The sequence below is a fragment of the Corvus cornix genome, chromosome 4 (genome assembly GCF_000738735.6).
Source record: "Corvus cornix cornix isolate S_Up_H32 chromosome 4, ASM73873v5, whole genome shotgun sequence".
Lineage (NCBI taxonomy): Eukaryota > Metazoa > Chordata > Aves > Passeriformes > Corvidae > Corvus > Corvus cornix.
The window spans coordinates 11845648-11866632 of NC_046334.1; the positions used below are offsets into that span (position 1 = coordinate 11845648).

Consider the following 20985-nt stretch of genomic DNA (forward strand, 5'->3'; position numbering starts at 1 on the left):
GATCAACACACTTTATACTGGACTGTAATGACTCAGTAACTGCACAGCAGTTTCTAGAACCAGACTTTACATCTGTGAGGAGCAAACAGAAAGCTGAAGGACAGAGGAGCAAAGTTCAAGACATCTAAGCCATTTAACTGAGCAATTGAAATATTGGGGAGGGGCTCAATTTTCAAGCCAACTCTGAACTTCTTGGTTTTGTGTTTTGTTTTTTGACATCTTACAGCTGTCCCTGCAGGGTTTGCAGGTCTTTTTTCTTATTCTTAAATCAACAGTATCTCTTGTCAGCCTGAGATCCAGCTCAGATTCTGCACTTGTTCCACTTCACATACTACCAGGGATTAATTAGTCTCATTTTCCATACTCCCCTGATGCTGAATTACAGGTATTGCTCAACCACATAGCATGAAGATGTTTGTTTTGAGAAACAGCAAACCAAGATGGCTTTGCCAGCACACCCAGCTTATGTCACCAGCGAGCTGGCCTAAAGGATTTTATTTGAATGAGTGGAGTTTGGTCTCCAGTTTGTTTACTGGCAATGATGGTTTTAATTCAATTTGTGACCTTTCTTGTTACCTAGTTCTCAAAGAGATAATATGGACAAGGTGGATGGAGCCCTGAGAAAGACGACATAGAGAGGGGCATCCCTGCCCATGCAAAGGGGGGACTGGAACTAGATGACCTTTAAGATCCCTTCCAAGCTAAACCATTCCCTGATTCCATGACTGTATGATAATATTATCCTCATAATTTGCAGAACTTTTTCTTTTTTTCGTTTATACTGAAAATGTATTGTGGTATGAAAATGCAAGATACATTAACAAGATTCGATTGTTGGAAACTGGAGCTAAATTGCGTCAGAAGTGAAGGATTACCAGGCTTAAATAAGGATAGGAACACCCTCACAACAAGCACGTGTGTGTTGGCATTAATTGCTGCTCTGTTAGAGCGCTGCTGAACAGCAAAGGCTTCTCTGAGGAAGTGCTGCTGGTCATAAGCATACTTGTAACTAGCATTCAAAAATGAGCAATAACCAAAGCAAGGATGAGCGGTAACTGAAGCAATAAATACACATCCCAGTAGGAGCTGACGGGCTGTGCACGCAGGCCGAGGACCGGCAGGACCTCGCGTGCGCAGGCGTGCGGGCGACAGAGGAACAACCCCCACCGGCTCTGAAGCGCGGACCACCACGGAATCCCTCCCGCGAGCCCAGCCCCTGCCGTGCGGCCGCTCACGGCCTTTCCGCCAGCCCGGTCCCTCCGCCCCGTCACGGCCGGGCCCCGCCCCCGCCCCGCCCCCGCTCTCCATTGGACGCTGCCTGCGCGAGGGGCGGGGCGTATCGCGGCTGAGCCGGCGCCTGCGCGATGCCCTCCCGCCCCCTCTGGACCGGCTTCCCGCTCGCGCGGCTGCGCTTCCGGGTCGGGGCTAGAGCTCGGCCGCGTCTGCCGGGGCCGCCTCAGCCGGGCCGGGGAGCGGGGCCGGGGCCGCCGCCGCCCGGGCGAGGGGCGGGCGGGAGCCGCGAGGGCCGCGGGGGGAGCGGCGGCATTGCGCGGCAGGGCGGCGAGAGGGCCGCGGGGAGGCGGCGGCGGCGGCGGCCTCCGCCCGAGGCCTGGTCCGGCCCGCCGCCGCCGCCGCTCGGCCGATGCGGCCGGAGCCATGGACAAGATCCTGGAGGGGCTGGTGAGCTCGTCGCACCCGCTGCCGCTGAAGCGGGTGATCGTGCGGCGCGTGGTGGAGTCGGCGGAGACGCCGCTGAGCCAGGCGCAGTGCCGCGCCATGTTCGCGCTCGGCACCCGGCTAGTGCTGCAGGGCCCCGACCCCTTCCAGCGGCAGGTGGGGCGGCAGGTGCTGGACGCCTACGGCCGCTTCCACCGCGCCGAGTTCGAGGCGTTCTTCAACCGCGGGCTCGTTCTCGGGCTCCTGCAGCGCGGCTACGGCGAGCTGAGCAACCGTGACCCCGCCATCCTCGACTACATCCAGGCGGGGCTGCGCCTCATCATGAGCTGCCCCTCGGTGCTGGAGCTCTTCGAGCTGCTGCAGGTGGAGGCGCTGCGCCTGGTGTGCGAGCGGCCGGCGCCGCCGCTCTGTGCCCGCCTCTGCCAGCTGCTGGGTGACTTCCCGCAGTGCCTGCCCCGCGGCAGGAAGCTGTCGCTCGCCTTCTGCCAGCAGCTGGTACGCAGCATCGCCCACTTCCAGAGTCAGGGCACCCGGGAGGCCGAGTTGCGCCTTTACGTCTCGCAGGTGACCCAGGTCAGCGCGCTGTTGAGGAGCGTCTGGAAGGCCGAGCCGGACACGCTGCTGCCCTCCCTGCAGGAGCTCTTCGCTGTCATCTCCGCCGCGGGTGAGTGAGAGCGGCGCGGAGTAATGGGGGCGTGGGTTATCCAGGGAAGAGCAAAAGCCTTAGCGCAAGCGATGGGCGCTCTGCAGGCATCGCCTGGGAGCCACTGCTTTCTCACCCAGATACTAAAAGGCAACTTTTTGATGGTAGAGAAAGCAAAGCCTTTTTTATTTCTTGCCCACCCCTAAAAGCTAGAATGGAATTAGTGATTTATTTTGCTGCAGAGCAGGATCGTGTTTGGAAAAACTCCTGGTGCGGTGCTTTAAATGAGATACTGAAATGAAGTTTTTGGGTGCTGTGTTAGAAAGATTTAAAGCTGTCAGTAGTAAAATGCATATAAATATCTCAAAGGCTGTTGCTAAGAGGTTGGTGTCAGACTCTTTGGTGCCCAGCAACATGACAAGGAGCAAGGGCCATTAACTAAAATACAAGTTTCACCTTAACATGAGGAAGAACTTTAGATTGAGGGTGGCAGAGCCCTGGAACAGGCTCCCCGGGGCGGTCATGGAGTCTCTGTCTCTGGAGACATTCCAAACCGACCTGGGCATGTTCCTGTTTTACCTGCTCCAGGTGACCCTGCCTTGGCAGGGAAGTCGGGCTACATGATCTCCAGAGGACCCTTCTAACACAATTCTGTGATTCAGTGAAAAGCTGCTATTCCTCCTTGCTCCTTGGAACTGTTTACCAAGTTGGGATTTATAAATACGTATACGTAATATATATAAAAGCAATATATAGACCTTTGCTCTTTTAGGAAGAATCTAGTGCCTGAGTAATGGAAATGTGATTGTAAATAGGTTCTTTCTGACTTCTGAAATCTCTGAAGTACTATGTTAGTTCCCATTGGAAAGTGCCTTTGCTGTTGAGGTGCCTGGGAAACTTAACATTGCATTTTGCCATAAGTGGTATGGTTAGCAGAGAGTTGTTGAGATAGGACATGAGGAATACCATCTGCACTAAATCCCTAGGCTTAACATGATGTATAATAAACAACTTACAGTACTTCTTTTTAGAAAAATACAAAACCTACTTATCAATTCCACTTAGGGTAGAGGAGGAGGAGGAAGTTGTCAGATGGTCACTTTCTTGCATGGATATGAAATGAACTAAAGGAGTTTGTAATTCAGTGCTGTTCGTTGTCCTTAATTCATTGAAACATTTTAATTTTGGTTTCATTTGTGATAATACAATGCAAGATGTAGGATAGATTTATTGTCACTTTCAAACTATGGCGAAGTTGTAGGATAGAACATAAAGCTTTTTTTTTTTTGTGGGGTTTTCTTTTTAGTTCCTTACATTATGTCTTGTTCACCTATTACAGATACTTCATTCGAACCTTCTGTTGCACTGGCAAGTCTTGTGCAGCACATACCATTGCAGATGATTACAGTACTCATCAGGAGCCTTACTACAGATCCTAATGTGAAAGATGCAAGTATGACTCAAGCTCTGTGCAGGTAATGTATTTCATTGTGAAGGGAGAGAAGTCTCTTAATCTTGCCTTTTTGGACGTTATTTGTTACTTAGGTTCCATTAAAAAAACAACCAAACAAAAACATAGAAAAGAGGAACTTTTAAGATGGTATTCCAAGACATGCTTTTGGCATGTGAAGGTTATAAAGAGATCTATATGTGTGTATATATATATAGATAGATAGTTATATGATGCTGTGGATGTTACTGGCATGGTTTCAGTTTAAGGTTGCTGCCTTCATTGCTATTGTGGCTTCATTCTCCAGCCCTACTGAGGTGGATGAAGAGGGTTAAATAGAAACTAAGAGGAAACACCTGTGTTCCTCCTAGATGGCCTCTTGAGTGAGGTTTCCTACCTTCTGGAAGATGGCATAAGTAGGAAACTTCATGGGGTTTGCAGTCAAGCTGAGAAACAAGGCCTTGTTTTCAGGAGATGAACCTTTCTGCTTTTCCAAGAAGCAGGGTAGAATTCTCACATGATTGTTTTAACCATCATCTCCTGCTCTGAAGAGAGGAGGCAGTTCAAAATGAGTTCTACTGCTTAGTTTTGAGGGTTTTTTCTGCTTAGATATCATCACAATTTTTTAGTAGGATTCACAGAGAACAGTCTCTATTACCCTTTTTACTCAAACCCTCTTAGGTTTTTTGGATGTTCTTTGAATGACAGAGGAATAGGAGTGATGTAAAAGCAATTGCATATTATCTAACCTTGAGTAAACGTGGTGGAGATGAGTAGCAGTGTTAACAGACTGGGATTTAGATTGCAATCTTGGTTAGTATCTTCGGATATGTGAATAACAGTGATGTAGAAAGACGACAGTGATAGAAGGATGAAGACCATTGAAGAAGCTGTTATTGAGCACTGAAGGGTAGAAAAATGGGTAGTGCAGTTAAATAGGGGACTCTTAGAAATTTGTGTTGTTTAAACAATAACTTTTAAGAAGGCTTAAACTAAGAGTTTAATGTCTGCAATATTATTAGTTTTAAGTACATCCATTTGAGTGTAGTGTAGTACTTAGGCATTCATGTAGTGTAGCACTTGAATATCTTGGTGAAATACTGAGGGCTTTTTCACACTGAAAACATTTCTTGTGTATACAGTAAGTTGAGAAGCTGTATTTCAGTCGAAAACATAGTGAAAAGAAGCAGCTCTAGTAATACAATTTGGAGTAAGACATGTTGTTTAGGGATTTGAAAAGAATTTCCTTCACTGAACAGATGTCAGCAAAGCTGTGTGCCCAGTCTAAATGTCAGAGCTGGGAGATTCTGGATTTGGGCATACTAATAATTTGCCAGTAGTGTGCTGGTGATTAATTTTCAAGTTACTGTAATTTTAACATTTATGTTGCATTGCTGCATCAACACAGTATGATCATATAACTGTAGCCTAAGAATGGCTTCGCTGTGTGCCTCTGCTTAGGGAATTAATGCAGTGCTGAGCTTTGGTTACAACAGGAGCTGTTATTATCGTGTAAGAGCTCTTTTTTTACTACTAGCCATGTAGTGGGTTAGTTTTTCTCTTGTTTTGGAAAGGGACGGGCAATCTTACTTGCTTTGTTCATTTTTTGAGGTAATACTCAATCTCAACAGCCTCTAGTTTTGTTCCATGGAACCTTGTTGGTTTTGTTTCTGGATATTATCATGTCAACACTGCATCCAGCTTCTTTCTCTACCTCTGGCAGCCCTTTGCAGTTATTACTCTCTTCTGGCTTAGTGGAGCAAAGCAGCTGGAATGTCTGGAGTACCAAATGACAACGCAATCATCAGGCAGCATTCCCAGGAGATGCAGAACTCCAGGCACAGCAAGGTCTGATGAGAGTCAGCAGAGCTTTGGTGACTGTAAATTAGAGACCTTGTTGCTCACTTCCTAAGTACAACTTCATGGCACTGCAAAGTCTGTCTAAAGTTGAATACAGAGTAGTAAATAATTTATATTTAACAGACTCATAAATTGAGTTTGTTCAGAGGGGGCAGTATATTAGACACAGGACAGTGTTAAAAAGGGTACTTGGCTTTTGGCATGAGCTGTTTTTGGTTCACTCAGCTGTCTCATGAAACCTTACCTGAATCATCAGTGAGGAAAAGCAGAAAATTGTTGAATCTCCTTGAGGGTATATGGCTACTTTAAGGGTCTACTTCAGAACTCTGGGGGAAAATGGACTGGCTGTACTCAGGATCCTGACAAGTGTAATGTTTCTTTGCACTTCAACCCAAGTATCTTTGTTAAGAGAAACTGAAAATTTTGCTAAGAAAAACTGCAGGTATAACCAGGTGCTCTGTCCTATTGGAAAAAATGTAAAATACTGTAAAATACTTGTAATTTATTGGGGGTGCCAGATGGTCTGAGGATCGTCTGTTGCTATTTTGGGGGTTTTTTTCTAATCTCAGTGATTCAAACCTGAGGTTCCAGATTCTTTGATGTGGTGAATAAGATATTTTGTGAAAAAAGTTACTGTCTGAGATTGCGCAAATAACTTATTTTTCTATTTGAAGATAGCAAAAATACCGTCCTTATTAGGCACATATATGGGTAAAAGACCTGCTCATTTTAGGGTGGTATGAGGCAGAAGGTCCTCTTGAGGCTTTTAAGGTTCTCTTAATCTGGTCAAACCCAAAAAAGCATCCTATGTTTATATTCATGATCATCATGGCCCATACTACTATCTGCCTCTGTATTAAAAATGCAGTCATTGATTGCAAACGAGCAGAAGCCAAGTAAATGCAGCCAAAATACCTAATCTTCACCTACCAGGTCTAAGATTTGATCCATTTTGGGACAGTCTCAAGCAGGTCTGCGAGTTCACCTCTGTTTCTTCTTCTGGCTTTTGTTTGTGCTCTCAAAGGCATTAACTGTCAAGATTAACAGTCAGATGATAGATGATGTAGGGCTCTACAGAATACTTGTCTCAACAGTTAAGTATATTTTCGTTAGGCTTAAATTAGCTGTGCACATGTTTCTGCCACTGCTGAAAAATAGCAAGCCTACAAATCAGGGAGGGGAAGATTTGAAGATGATTGGGCTATGAGTTGTGGAGGTTTTTTTTAGGTTGAGGTTATTGCAAACAAAAATAGTTTGGGCCTGTGTTTTTGATTGTTTTAGAAAGTACATGAGAAAGTTGCTCAGGGTAAACATGTTCGCATTTAACATCTTGAGGAAATGAGAGCTTTGTGTAAGTTCAGAGCAATTATTACCATGTTGCCATGTTTCTTTGCAAATTTTTTTTTGTAGTAACATGGAAGAAGATTTGTGCTTGTTTGTTAAAAAGGCAGTTCTAAAGATCCCTTTTTTTAGGGAAACCATTGAATTTTATATGTGCAGATAGTACCTAATTCTAAGATATATATATATATATATAGATATATATATATATATATAAAATAACTTGTCTCAGTATCTGTCCACTCTTGTGGTAGAAAGTTTTTCCTTCAACTTAATTAGTGCTGCCTCATCTTGTTTGATGAAGGGGGTCTTGTTGTCAATTAAAGAAAATTCAAAATATTGCCAAGTAAAATCTCAGAAGAACAAAGCCTAAACTTCATGTTTTAGCTGGCACTCCCTTACAATATTGTCTGTGTCTTAGAATTGCTTCAGCTAATCTGCTTGTCTGCCTTAAGGATCAGTATAAATTGACTATTAATTTAGAAGGATAGAATACCTCTGGTTTCTGTTCCTGATATTTCACTATATTTTCTAGGTACTCAGCTTTTTTCTTAGCCCAAGTGAAATTCTTCCTTTTGAGATGCATGTAGACTCCAGACTGCTCAGTGTATTTAAAATTACTAGATTTTACCATTAAGAGTATTTAAGCTGGCTTCCAGGAGTGTAGTTGTAAGTTGAAGAGGCTTCCTTAATGGTCAGTTTTGGTCTGCTTTGGGGTAAAAGGTGTAAGAGGGGAAGTTACCAGGCACAGGCACTTTTTCAGTAGTAAGTTTTTCCCAGATGTTAGCTTAGTGTTTATAAAATCAGGGTGCATTTTCTAGACTTAACAAGAAACAATACAAAAGACTGGCTTTTATATGGTTATGTATTTTTGGGGATGCATATTTGCTTCAAATATATTAAATAAATCATTATTAATTTCAAACTTAAATTACTTGAGATATAATCAAAATTAATTTACCACTTGCATAACATTCCTGCATTAGTTATTGTGAGTCTTATTGTATAAGCCTGTAACAAGGTAATATAGAGTATCTTTTTCATTGAGATTAAAGTTAGGGGCATATTGGTTTTTTTAATTTTTTTTTTGTTCTCCAATTGCCTTGCAGAATGATTGACTGGCTATCCTGGCCTCTGGCTCAGCATGTGGAAACATGGGTGATTGCACTGCTGAAGGGATTGGCCGCAGTCCAGAAATTTACCATCCTCATTGATGTCACTCTGCTTAAGATCGAACTGGTATGTTGGACAAGAGCATTCAAAACTGAGGGAGAGGGAAACGAATTGCTAACACCTATGCAATTGTGTAGCATCTTTTTTTATTGCAACATACAGTTTCTTCTTATTCTGAAAATATGATGTAAATGCATCTATAGCTGTCATTTGCATGTAATGATTTTGTCTGTTTCAAATTGGTTGTGTGTTCGAAGATTTGTTTCTGTGTTTACTGAAATTTTACTTTGCAGATTTCCTGAAATAAATGTGGGTTTTTTTAGGTCTTTAATCGACTTTGGTTTCCTCTAGTGAGGCCTGGTGCCCTTGCTGTCCTTTCCCACATGTTACTTAGCTTCCAGCATTCTCCAGAAGCTTTCCATTTGGTGAGTTACTAAATAACTGTTTTTCAGTGATTTGAAATGTCACTCACTGTGTGATTTCTGAAATGGGTGTAAAGAGCAACAGAATTGATGTGCTTGGATTTCTGTTGGAAGGTCCTAGAATCAGATTCCCATGGTCACAAGGAAGGCTTTTTAGCTTCCAGATTCAACCACTTCTTATATAACTGGAAGCAAGCATTGTCTTTCCTTGTATGTACCTATTTCAGGCAGTAATATCTGTGCACCACATTTTGACTGCATGCTTCTGGAAATCCATTTTATGTGCGTGTAACTGGCTGATAAAGTTGGCCTGCAAGTAGGTTTTTGAGGACAGCTGATGGGGAAAACAGATAACCAGTTATCTGCTCTATGTAACCTAGTCACCCTGAATAGGCTTGTGAGACCAAGAAGTACTTCCCTTCCAGAAAGCTGTGCTGTCTGTGTCAATGTTCATGGACAAATTAAAGGACACCATTTTTAATGGCCCCTCGCCAAAATGCATTTCATTAGTTAAGGCTACAGATAGGAGGGTGTGACAGTGGCTGTTTGTATTACTACAGAAAGGTGCTCAACTTAAAGTTTAAGAGAAATATGTCTGAGATTTAATAGTAACAACCTGGCACATTGTTTCTAAGCTGTCCCCGAGGCTCTGAAGGGATATCAAACCCTTTGTTTAATGTCAGAGTAATTGCCTTATGCCTGTTACATTGCTTTTTAACGAGAGATGTCTGAAGTTTCTTCACTGCCCTAATCTTGGTTTAGGATAGAAATTTGAGTCACAAGCCAAGTAGCCTTAAATATGCTCAAAACATAAATATTTCATATATTTACTGTCTTGCTTTTCTTCTTTTTTCCTAAGAGAGACAAAACATTAGAAAAAATGTAAAATATGAGATAGCTTATTCTAGAAAGGAATTTGATTTAACAAAGAATTTCTGTTGGAGGCTGCATGCTGTACTGCATAAATACCTCCCTCCAAGATTTCATGAGCATTTTTGCTCTATTTTAAACAATTTTCTTCACTATCATTTTTTGTGCTACTACTATAATTTAATATTCTGTAATATTTTCCTTCACTTAAAGTGCTTGTTTACTTCTTTATAACAAATGGTCTGATTGTGAAAGGGTCAAATGCATATTTGATAAATAGAAATGAATTTACTTGGTAATGCATCTGAGATTACATTCCCCCTCCTTACACTTGAGCATCATTAGCATAAATTAGTTTGGTATTTTTATAGCAGAAGCAGTCTTGCACTTATGATGTAGAACTTATGATGATCAAAACTCTACTGATGTACAAAAGTTTATTGCAGCCTCAGGTCAGAAGTGGTAATTCTGTGTTTATTCAAAGTGTAACTTTCAGTATTACCCAGCCTGCAGAATATGACTCTCTTTGACAGAACTGAGAACCTCTACTTTTTCTGTTCTTCCCATCTGCTTTGTCTGTGCAGAATTACCGTATCTCAGATCTACTTGACACAAATCTCCTTCTTGGAGCCCAGTAGTCGCTTTCTCATTGCTATGTACCCACATTTATAAAGTGGAAGATGGAATTTTTTCGTTGCAATAGCTTTCACTATTGACTTGTGGTACAGTGAACACTTCATCTTTGTTTTTCTTTTTAAACAGTGGATATCTTGCTTACCTAAAGAGCAGAGTTTATTTATCAGAGATGTAAAAATATTTTTTATACTCAGAGAATAACCAATATTTGAAAAAGTGGCAAACCAGTATTTTGCACCTGGCCCCTTTTACTCTGGTGTTTTGAACTATATCAGTTCTTGTAATTGGTATACCTTCCTCAAATTCCTGTATTCTTATCATTACTGTTCTGTATTTCATGTCTTTAGCTTACAAATTGTTTGGTAGTAATTAATGATGAGAAATTATTCTCTCAATTTCTTTCACAGTTAATCAATTTTGATCACTTGGAAACTGGCAAAGGTGTCTGAAATACTTTGGTTCACAGTGAGAAGTCCCTACTTTTTGTGAATTGCTTTGAAGTAAATTTCTACTTGATATCTTAGGACTTATGTCTCGTGCATTTAAAAATAGAGAGCTGTGCTGAAGAAGAGGAAGGAGATGAAGTAAACATTTCTGAGTCTAATCTGACCCAATTTAAATTAGTCCTGAATCTGAGCTAAACCTCGAAAGAGATTACCATGGCTTTGGTGAACTTCCAGCTCATAGTACCTGGCGTGGTCGTGGTTCATGGTAGTTGAGGTGCCTCACTAGGTGGAGCTATGGGCCAGTTTCCTCCTTGGAGGAATAGCAGGAATGTATTCAGTGGCTTGGGATTCCAAGCATTAGATTCTGTTGTAGGAAAATTGAGAGGTTTGTTTTAAAAACCGTATCTGTGAATTTAGAATAGGCTACTAAACTGATAGTGGTGGCACAAAAGCAAAATGTTTGCAGTTAATATCCTTAATAAGATGAGTACTTTTGGACACTCGACTATTTAAAATCTTAGCATGCACCTTCTAAATTCATAAAGTTCCAAAACTTGCTATGTGAGCTAAAGAGAGCACTGAATAATTAATTGTGCTGCTTTGAAAATTGTCATGTGTAAAGAATGTGTGTTTTTCAAGTCATTGTTTTTCAACCACTTCTTATTTAATAACAAAAGATCCCCTGTCATTTGGCATGCATAAACCAATGAAGTTCAATGAAGTATTTTGTAGAAGAAAAAAACAATGAGAAAATGCAGTTAACACCTTTTTGTTTCTTTGTTTTCCCATTCAGATTGTCCCACATGTGGTCAGTTTGGTTCACTCCTTCAAAAGAGATGGCTTGCCTTCCAGTACAGCCTTTTTGATGCAGTTGACTGAGTTGATACACTGTATGATGTATCATTATTCAGGGTTTCCAGAGCTCTATGAACCCATTCTGGAAGCTATTAAGGTACATTAGGAATGTTAAGAGGGTGGAATGTTTTTTGTTTTCCCAGACATGAAGCTGTAGTTGCACAGATCTAAATTTTTTAGAGCTTCCACGTGAAGAAAAGAGCTAACCACACAGTCTCATGTCAACCCTCTGTTTGAAATACAGAATAAATATAGAGCTTTGAAGGAGAAGGTTGAGGGGAGGGGAGGGAACAAGGGCAGGGAGGGCTGTTGTATCTCCCTAGGCTATCAGGGGCAGCAGGAAGACCCTGAAGCAGAACTGAGAAGCAGGGGGAGATAGAATACTGCTGAATGGCAGGACCTATTATAGAAACAAATACAAAAACCTATTAAGTGTGTTAAATGTTTCTCTTGTAGGATATGCCCAAACCCACTGAAGAGAAGATTAAGTTGATTCTCAGTCAGAGTGCCTGGACTTCTCAATCCAGTTCTTTGCCATCTTGTTTATCTAGACTTTCTGGAAAATCTGAAACTGGGAAGACAGGCCTAATAAATCTAGGAAATACTTGCTACATGAACAGTGTTATTCAGGCACTTTTTATGGCTACAGAGTAAGTGCTTCTTAACACCTCTTTTCATTGCAAATAATTCTTGCAGTTACTGCACTCTTGATTTTCACAGAATAGCAACATATCCTGGGGTCTCTCAGCTTGCTGGATCTGAGTGGAGTTTTTTGCACTCAGTTACTGATTGCTTTGTTCAAGTCCAGCTCTGGAAACTGCAATTTTAGCCACTAAAAATCCTGATCCTTCTGCCCAGTGTCAAAAGACAAGTCGTTTTTTCCTCACTGTCCTTGCTCACTGCAGTATTGTAAAAGTTTTTGGTGATGTTTTGTTATAATCTGGAAGGTACTAAAAAAATTTCTCTGCAGCCCATTCCTACACTTTTAAATGTTTAAAGACATAGGTATTTTGCAGTGTTAGTCTTACTGTACAGTAATTTTGTATGTGCATTAGAGCAGAGTCCCAGGATTAAAGGGAAGTGTTACATGTTTTGTTTTCTTTCAATTTGAAGTAATTATCTGAGCTGGAATGATAACTGCATTGTTAGAAGTCTAGCGAGGAAGGTGATGTCTCTCTTTCATTTCAGTTTCAGAAGACATGTTTTATCTCTGAATCTAAATGGCTGTAATTCCCTAATGAGAAAATTACAGCATCTTTTTGCGTTTTTGGCCCATACCCAGGTATGTCAGTTTTCCATCTCTTTCTTTCCATTGCTTTTCTTTAAGCCTAGATCTATATACCAAAATTGAGAAACAAACATGATGCCATGGGAGTCCTCTTGAGTATATCAAGTATAAATATTATAGTTTTGTATGGGAATGAGTCTGCCTTCAGATGCTCAGATGGTGTGGATGGACTTATGAAATACACATTTTTCTGAGTGGAAGATGTTGGCATTTTGTTGTTTTTATAAAAAGGCAGTGATAGGTTTTCTTTGAGAAGCAAGAGTGAGGAAATCTAAATAAGACCTGAGTTGATATACAAGCTGATTTTATGTATCTTTCTAGGGTAAGCTGTGACCTTCTTCAGTGATTTTTACACTAAATTTTATTGTAGTTCAAATTCTAATGTGAACATTATTAGAATGTTCAAAACATTCTGCTAATGCTAGAAAGGCACAAGACACTTCTGTTCTCCTTAAATAATGCAATAAACTTGTGAAGGGAATGAGGCCAGATCAGCTTCAAAATAAATGGATACTTATGAAGTACTGGTGTTCTCAAGAAAGCAAACAGGTTTTTTAACTCACCAGCAAGAACAGTAGCTGCTATTATGCATAATATCTGGCTTGCACTCACTAAACATTAATATTTGCCAGCAGGATGAACTATTTTTATCTTTACTAGAGACAATTGCTACAAAATTAATGGTTCTCCCTTCATATAATTAAGTTGTATAAATGTTTGTGTACCATGTGTTTCATTCAGCTACTCTGGGATAATGTAGTCCAAAGTTCAGCTGTTAATATTAAAATAATATAACCAATTTTTTAAGTAGTTCCTATGTAACCTTGCCTGTCCTCCTCTCACTTGAACAGAGGGAGGCATATGCTCCTAGAATTTTCTTTGAAGCTTCCAGACCACCATGGTTCACCCCTCGATCCCAGCAGGATTGCTCAGAATATCTCAGATTCCTGCTAGACAGGTATGGTTATGGTGCCATTAATGGGAATGAATCTACAGCCTTAACACATAATGTTGAACTCTTAGGAGCAGTTGTGTAACAGTTCCACTGCTGAATGGGGATCAGGAATTCTCAACCTCATTCCTGTCCTTCTCTGGTCTTCTGTATGGTCTGTGAACTACTTTTCTTCATGGGTTTAATCTGTGGTAAAGTCTGGATGCCATCTTGAATCCACATAATTAAAAACAGGCTATGGTGGTAACAATGTGCCACTTTTACAAACTTAAACATGGGTGTTATGTTCGAGTCGTGGTCCTGTTCTTAAATTAATGTGGTTGCTGAAAGCAGTTTGGTTGTGCTTCTGGAATTTTGTGTTGGTGGAGATAGCTGTATTTCATACAGGGCAAAAAAGTCACAGAGATGTACATGTCATTATAACCAGTTAATTAAGCAAGCAATTAACTGTGGCAGAGATAGAGCAGTAATACCTAAAATTGTTAATAACCCTCTTTATTTTTGGCTTGCTGAGATGTGGCTTAAGCAATATTACTTTAAGACACATTCCACTTCTGGAGAAATTTATCTCAATAGTGAAATAGTGTTCTTTTATTTTTTCCCCTTGTCTTGGGTTTCTTTTTTGGTTTGGATTTTCTTGCTGTATCTTCTTAACTTTCCTGGCTGCAGAATTCTGACATTTTCTTCAGAAGTAGTCTGGCAGTAGATAAATAGTTACTTACTGTCTTACAAAATCTGACATACAGGACCAGTCAACTCGAGAGCTGATTTACTAAGACAGTGTAATGGTAAATAATAAAAACATTGTTAGGTTCTTTTAATACTTGCCAGTTCTTTCATTATATCCATCGTGTTCTGTTATATATAATGAGACCCACAATAAATGCTTTTGTGCCTCTCATACTCTGTTTTGAATAGCACAGACCTCTATGGTTCAGCTTGCTTGTATAAAAAATAACTAACAGATTTTTTAGTGTAAGACACTTCTAGCAACTTAACCATCTATATTTTTTAGCTCAGCTGGAAAAAATAATGTGAAATAGTGTGGCAGTATTTGGAAAATAGCACAGTTACTTGGATTTATTTTTCTTTGTCTTCAGGTTGCATGAAGAAGAGAGAACTTTGAAAGCATTGTCTTCAGCCAAGAGTTCTGAAAGTATCATGAAAGAAGAATCCCAGGCACGAGAAGCTGTCCATAAAACACAAGTATTTACTGAAGCACCTTGTATGGGAAGTGAGGAAAGAACTCTGATAGAGAAGATGTTTGGAGGAAAATTGAAGACTAACATATGCTGTTTGAACTGCAAAAGTATGTCTCAAAAGGAAGAAGCTTTCACAGATCTCTCTTTAGCTTTCTGTCCTCCAACTTCCTTAGAGAACGTTGACCCAAAATGTATGGAACATTCTGAAGTGAAAGATGACTATGTGGCGCAAAGTAGTACTTTAGCAACCAGTCCTGCTGCAGAAACACCTCTCAGTAATTTGGAAGTAAATCATGGATGTGACACAATAATGAATGAAGGAACCATAGAAGATTTTTCTAATGAGCCAAACTCTGAGAATACCACAATTTCTGAACTCAAAGTTCAAAATAATGGGGATATGTCTCAGAGTCTAGTAGGTAAAAATACCCTGTCAGTTACAGACTTACTCAATTACTTTCTGGCACCTGAGATCCTTAGTGGAGACAATAAGTATTATTGTGAAAAGTGTGCCTCTCTACAGAATGCTGAAAAAACTATGCAAATCATTGAGGAACCTGAATACCTCATTCTCACTCTTTTGAGATTTTCATATGATCCAAAGTGTCACATAAGGCGCAAAATCTTGGACAATGTTTCTCTACCACTTGTATTGGAGCTGCCAGTGAAAAGAGCAACATCCCCTTTAGCTGTTGTTTCAGGAGGCTGGTCTGTTGGTGTGGAGATTTCTGATACTGGAGAAAACCTTGCTAAAAAACTGAAGCCCTCAGGTGCTGATGAAGTGACCTGCCCACAATTGGTGCCCTATGTGTTAAGCTCTGTGGTGGTGCATTCTGGTGTATCCTCTGAAAGTGGACATTATTATTCATATGCTAGAAATGTTACTGGCTCAGGGCCTTCAGGGCTCTGCCACCAGTCTACAGCTCTTTCTTTAGTTTCTCCTCAGGGTAAGTTGTTTACAGAGGAGAGTCCTTGTACTGTTGTAGAAAATGAGCTGGACACTGAGATGCCAAGAGAATGGTTTCTGTTCAATGACAGCAGAGTAACATTTACCTCATTTCAGTCAGTCCAGAAAATCACCAGTAGATTTCCAAAGGACACTGCTTATGTTCTGTTTTACAAAAAGCAAAACAGCACCTGTGGCTTCAACACCAATCCAGCAAATGGCCTCTGGGTAAATGGAGACCCTCCTCTACAAAAAGACCTCATGGATGCAATTACAAAAGATAACAAACTGTACTTGCAGGTAAGATGGAAACTTTGTGGAAAGAGTGTCTCCTTAAGCCTCACAAGAGGCAGTCTAAAGGAAAGAACAAGGTAGCTTTTTAAGTATTCTAGTATGTTAACCTTATAAATCACTAGTCTGGCTTCCATCTTGGTGTTGCTGGACAGGTTTCATAGTAAGATTGTCACTGTTATATGGGAATTGTCAAGGAAAATGGCATAAACGCATTTCAGTTTAAACTTTGAGTTTAGGTCATTTAACCACTTGTAATTCCAGATGGGAGAGGCTTCAAACAGTTCAAACTTTCATTGCCTTTACTAAATTACAAGAGTGGCTTAAGTATACTTAAAAACTTCTGAGTGGTGTTCTTACTAGTGCATTTTCATTTGTAGTGAAGTTTTACTTGCAGAACTGTGCTTACCCAAGTGCCTGACAACTGAAATGATGACAAGATGTGGGTGACTAGATTCCATTTTCCCTTTCCTGCCTATGTCATATCCTCTGTGGGACCAGCACTGCCAGCAGCACATTCCCTGTGGTCTGAGAGTTTCACCTGGCTGTGCCAGCCTTTTTGTTTACTATTAGCAAAAAGCAGTGTTCTCCACACTTTGATATGTTTTTGTTTGAGCATTGCTGCTATTTTTGGATGTTCTAGGAGTAAAAGTGTGTTTTACTGTGTACTCTTTGATGGGTTAAGCTGTTCCTTGTAAGGGTTATAGGCCAACTCAAATTAGAAGAACTAGGTAAATTTAACTTAGAAAAAATGAGCTAAATCTCAGTGTGGAAAATCTGCTGCAGGTATTCTACAAACATGAACAGGAGAACTGAGAGCTTAAATTGCAACTCTGTTGCTATTTTCAAGTTGTGTGGCTAAAGCATTTATGTCCTGTCTTTGCATATGTGCCGCATCTTGTCTTGACTTTGTCTTGGCTTCTGTAGCAGTGATCTCTGATCACAGAATAGCTTGGGTTGGTAGGGACCTTCAAAGGCCATCTAGTCCAACCCCCTGCAATGAGCAGGGACATCTTCAACTTCAAAGTCCTATCCTGCCTGGCCTTGAATGTTTCCAGGGATGGGGCATTTACCACTTCTCTGGGCAACACGTTCCAGTGCTTCACCAGCCTCAGAAAGAATTCATTCCTTATATTTAGTCTAACTCTACCTTCTTTTAGTTTAAAACCATCACTCCTTGTCCTATTTGGTGGGTATTTTCCGTTTTTTAATTGTAATCTCCTCAAAATGAAAAATATTTTCCAAGTGTATCATTTTTGTTTGCTTTTTAGGTTTTTTTTGTTTGTTCTTAGATCTTTACCTAACTTTCACTTTTGAATTCTTCAGTATTGGCTTTCTTTGTAGTGTTTTATTAATCTCAGTGTTGCTGAGCTCCTGACCTCTTTCTCATTTTAATTGAGGCTCATTACAAGTGCTCAGTTACTGTTTTTCTCAAATTAATGCTAATACTGCGATTCACTGAATTAGATTATTCTAAGATGCCATATTTCACTGTTGGTTCAGAGTTCTAAACTAGTGTTTTTCAGCTAAGTCAAGAATATATTTTTCTGTCCTGAGAAAGCCTTTACTTTTTTTAGAAGATATGTTTAAAAAAAATTCTTTATCTTACTGCTTTTGTTTTGCTATTGCATATCAGTTTACCACATGGTAAATGAAGATGTTTTCACTTTAAATATCTAAACCTGCAATATGGGTAGCTCCCACTCTATTTAAAACAAATTTAAAAACCCTCTCTGGGAACAAGTGGAAAGCAAGGGAGGATGCTCTCCATTATTCTCAGTCCAGAGAACTAAAGGGACTATCACGTTTTACTTACCTGATGTAGTGTTTGTTGGGATAAATATAATCAATATGAAAATATTCAACATTTTTAGAAATAAGGCTATTGCTTGTAAAAATGCCAGTGCTGTAAGCTAAACAGTTTAGTAGTGTAGTTTTTCAACTAAACAGGCTATTTATGCAAGGTCTGCTATTTTAATCAAAAATTGCGGTTGATTTCTGGCACTACAATTGAGTTTTTAATATTTCCTTGTTATTCCTAGTAAACTTGCTTCGTTTTTGGTGTGACATACAGTTAGCCAGACAGCTATGAATCCATATCTTGCTGGAGACAGCGTAATACTGTCTTCAGGAATATGGCCAGTGCATTTGTGTAGATGGTGTCCTCCAAATATATTACATAATTTTGAAAATGAGTATGCATTTCAGTCCATAGTAGTGTACAATAGTTTTAAACTTAGGCTGTGTTTTTGAAGAGGGCAAAGTAATTTAAACTCACAAGGACTATTTTTAGCACACGTGAAAGTATGTGGACAAGACTTCAGTTTAGTGCTTTCATGGTAGTATAATACTGTCAGGAAGAATTGAAGATGACCCCTGTAGTTACTAAAACCCTGTTCTAAAGTTTGCTTCCACTGCCTTTAGGGACGTGTGTAGTGATGAAGTGTCATGTGAAGGAGGCTATTGGTATGAGCCTTAGCACTGGAATACTTCATTTGTTGCCAGGTCCACTGTCTTTTTCCTGTTAGTCTTCCAGAGCCCAAGACCTGCCTTCTCTCCCTTTATTTTTTAAGCTCTTGGCCAATTCGAGAAAGGTATACTAAAGATTCAAAATTACTGCAGGGTTTATTGAACTAGTTGGCCAGAGACAAAATAGTGCATGATATGTCTAATGAGGGAAAGGCTGTGCTCATCCCCTTCTTAGATGTCTTAAGAAGCCTCAGGAGCATTCAGCTGAAAAAGCAGCTGGCAGGAGGTAGAGCTTTCATGTTCCTTCCACTTGTGCAGGTACATTTTCCGGTGGTTTACTCTGATTTTTATGAAGTGCTTGAGAATTGCAGAGACTTAATAATGTTATAATAGTTAGCATAGCAATAATACTTGAAAGCTGAAAAGCTGTAGTGAATAGAAGCTAGATAGCTTGTCCATCTTTTGGCCTTTTATCTGAGTATGTTGTTACTCTGTGCTGTCGATTGAGTGGAATGAAAAAGTGTCTTTGAAGTAATTAACATTGATTTTAAGGTTTTACCTTTCAATTTTGCGACCAAGAGCATTTGAAAATTGCCAGGATGAAAACTCATATGAAACATATATCAAAACCTGTTTTGTTAGCTTCTGATCAGCAGATTCATGTTCTAGTGACATCCCATGTTACTATAAAACACAATTTAGCATGAACTCAGATGGATTTTATTTTGTTTCACTTATGTTTACTGACAATAGTGAAATTGTACATCTTAGATGGGCTGTGGATGTTCAACTTGAAAGTGCAGTAAAGCTGTTCACTAGAAATTAGTGATGCTGCTTTAAAAGCTGTTTCAAGGGCATGAGGTTGTGCATTGGTTTGTTTTTTTTTTTTTTAATTGTCTTTATTCTTTCATTTCAGGAGCAAGAGCTTAGTGCTCGAACACAAGCGCTTCAAGCTGCCTCAGCCTCTTGCTCTTTCCGACCCAATGGATTTGATGACAATGATCCCCCGGGAAGTTGTGGGCCCACAGGTGGAGGAGGAGGGGGTGGGTTCAGTACCGTCGGTAGATTGGTCTTTTGACTATGAAGACAACCTGGAATACACTGGTTCCAAAGCAGCCCAGTACTGCTGAGGACAAATAAAATACTGAACTCTGTCAGATATTGTACCAAGCTTTGAGACTTGATCCTTGTCCAAAAGCAAATATTGGTGTTTCTTTGGTTATGTTTTATTTGAAATAAATAAGTGCATAATGGAAAAAACCTACCTCTTAAAAGTTCAGTTGCTTTCATAGTAAGATATGCTTGCCCAAAAGACAGAAAATTAAGATTTTTTTAAGTAGATGCTAATGACATTGCATTAAACTGAACAAATGCACTTACATCAGTTTCTCTTGTCATCATCCACTGAATGAAGAAAGTTCATTTTTTACTCTGATGGTATTGCTTTATGTGGAAACTCATTTTCAGATGGGTTAAACTGCATCTGTAGTCTCTCACCCACTGCTTATTTTCAAATCCAGTGCTTTGTGGATTTTCAGAGATGATGCAATTTGTAATGAAGGCAATAACTTAAATGTGACATGGTACAGTACTTTCCAGGTTAAAAATTCTGTCTATTTCCAGTGTAAATGAAAAGAAACAATTTATAAATATTTGCTAAGTTGCTATCCAAAAAAGTGCATGTTGTGTAGGAGCAATGTTTTTAAATAGAAATTGTTAACTTTGTAGCATTTCTAATTGTTTTGAGGATTTTTAAATTATTTCAGGGAATATATCTGCTGAGTATTGGAAAGGAAGAGATTCTGTATGTGCCTTGCAGTACCGTAACTTAAACTCTCTGAGGCTGCAGAAAATGAGAAAAATGTCTTAGTAGTAAATTATTTTTTGTCAGCATTAGAAATCAAGACATTTATAGAGAGCTTTTAGGTTTCTGGAAGTAAAAATCTGTTAGTTTGAAATTCAATAAGTGTTGCCCTTTATTTTTTGATTAAAAATATACATACCTAGTGATCTATAACTTTCATGGCCTGTACTGCTGAAAAAACCTGATCATAAAAATAGAGATGTATTTGTGAAGTCAGAGAAAAGCTGCCTGTATTGATATTTGCTGAGGATCTTTGCTTATAAGAATCTTTTGAAGTTTTGCCTTCGGATTTTGCTGGTAGCGAGAACTTTTTGGTGAGTTCAGGATTTTTTTTTTTTTTTTTTTTTGTCTGCAGGAGCCCAAAATTATTCTGCCTAAGGGGCAGTGTTTGCTCATTAGGCCAGCAGAGATTGAGGATCTGCTCCTTTGAGTCTTGGCAGAAATAGCAACTTTGGTTTTGATGTGCAATGAGGATAACATAAGTAAAGGACTTAAACTGTTGAACCCAGTGATTAATTCTTGAGTAGAGTGAAGCGTAAATTTATTTAAAGTATTTTTACAAAATTCTGCACTGTTTTTGCTGTGTTTTTATATTCTATT

General features: G+C 39.8%; 1 protein-coding gene across 1 annotated transcript; it reads left to right on the top strand.

Annotated features, from left to right (window-relative positions):
• Positions 1-1596: 1596 nt before the first annotated feature.
• On the top strand, positions 1597-20383 carry USP38 (ubiquitin specific peptidase 38). Its single transcript, XM_010412166.4, has 10 exons — positions 1597-2341; positions 3660-3795; positions 8081-8210; positions 8468-8569; positions 11312-11470; positions 11830-12023; positions 12562-12655; positions 13513-13619; positions 14714-16061; positions 19438-20383. The coding sequence occupies exons 1-10, from the start codon at positions 1657-1659 to the stop codon at positions 19597-19599; spliced, it is 3117 nt and encodes a 1038-aa protein (XP_010410468.3). The 5' UTR covers positions 1597-1656; the 3' UTR covers positions 19600-20383.
• The last annotated feature ends 602 nt before the right edge of the window (positions 20384-20985 follow it).

Bases quoted from the DNA above. Each gene is read 5' to 3' on its own strand.
- USP38 (XM_010412166.4), top strand. From the start codon at position 1,657: ATGGACAAGATCCTGGAGGGGCTGGTGAGCTCGTCGCACCCGCTGCCG. The intron at 3,796-8,080 runs GTAATGTATTTC...ATTGCCTTGCAG, and splicing joins ATGACTCAAGCTCTGTGCAG to AATGATTGACTGGCTATCCT. The intron at 8,570-11,311 runs GTGAGTTACTAA...TTTCCCATTCAG, and splicing joins CTCCAGAAGCTTTCCATTTG to ATTGTCCCACATGTGGTCAG.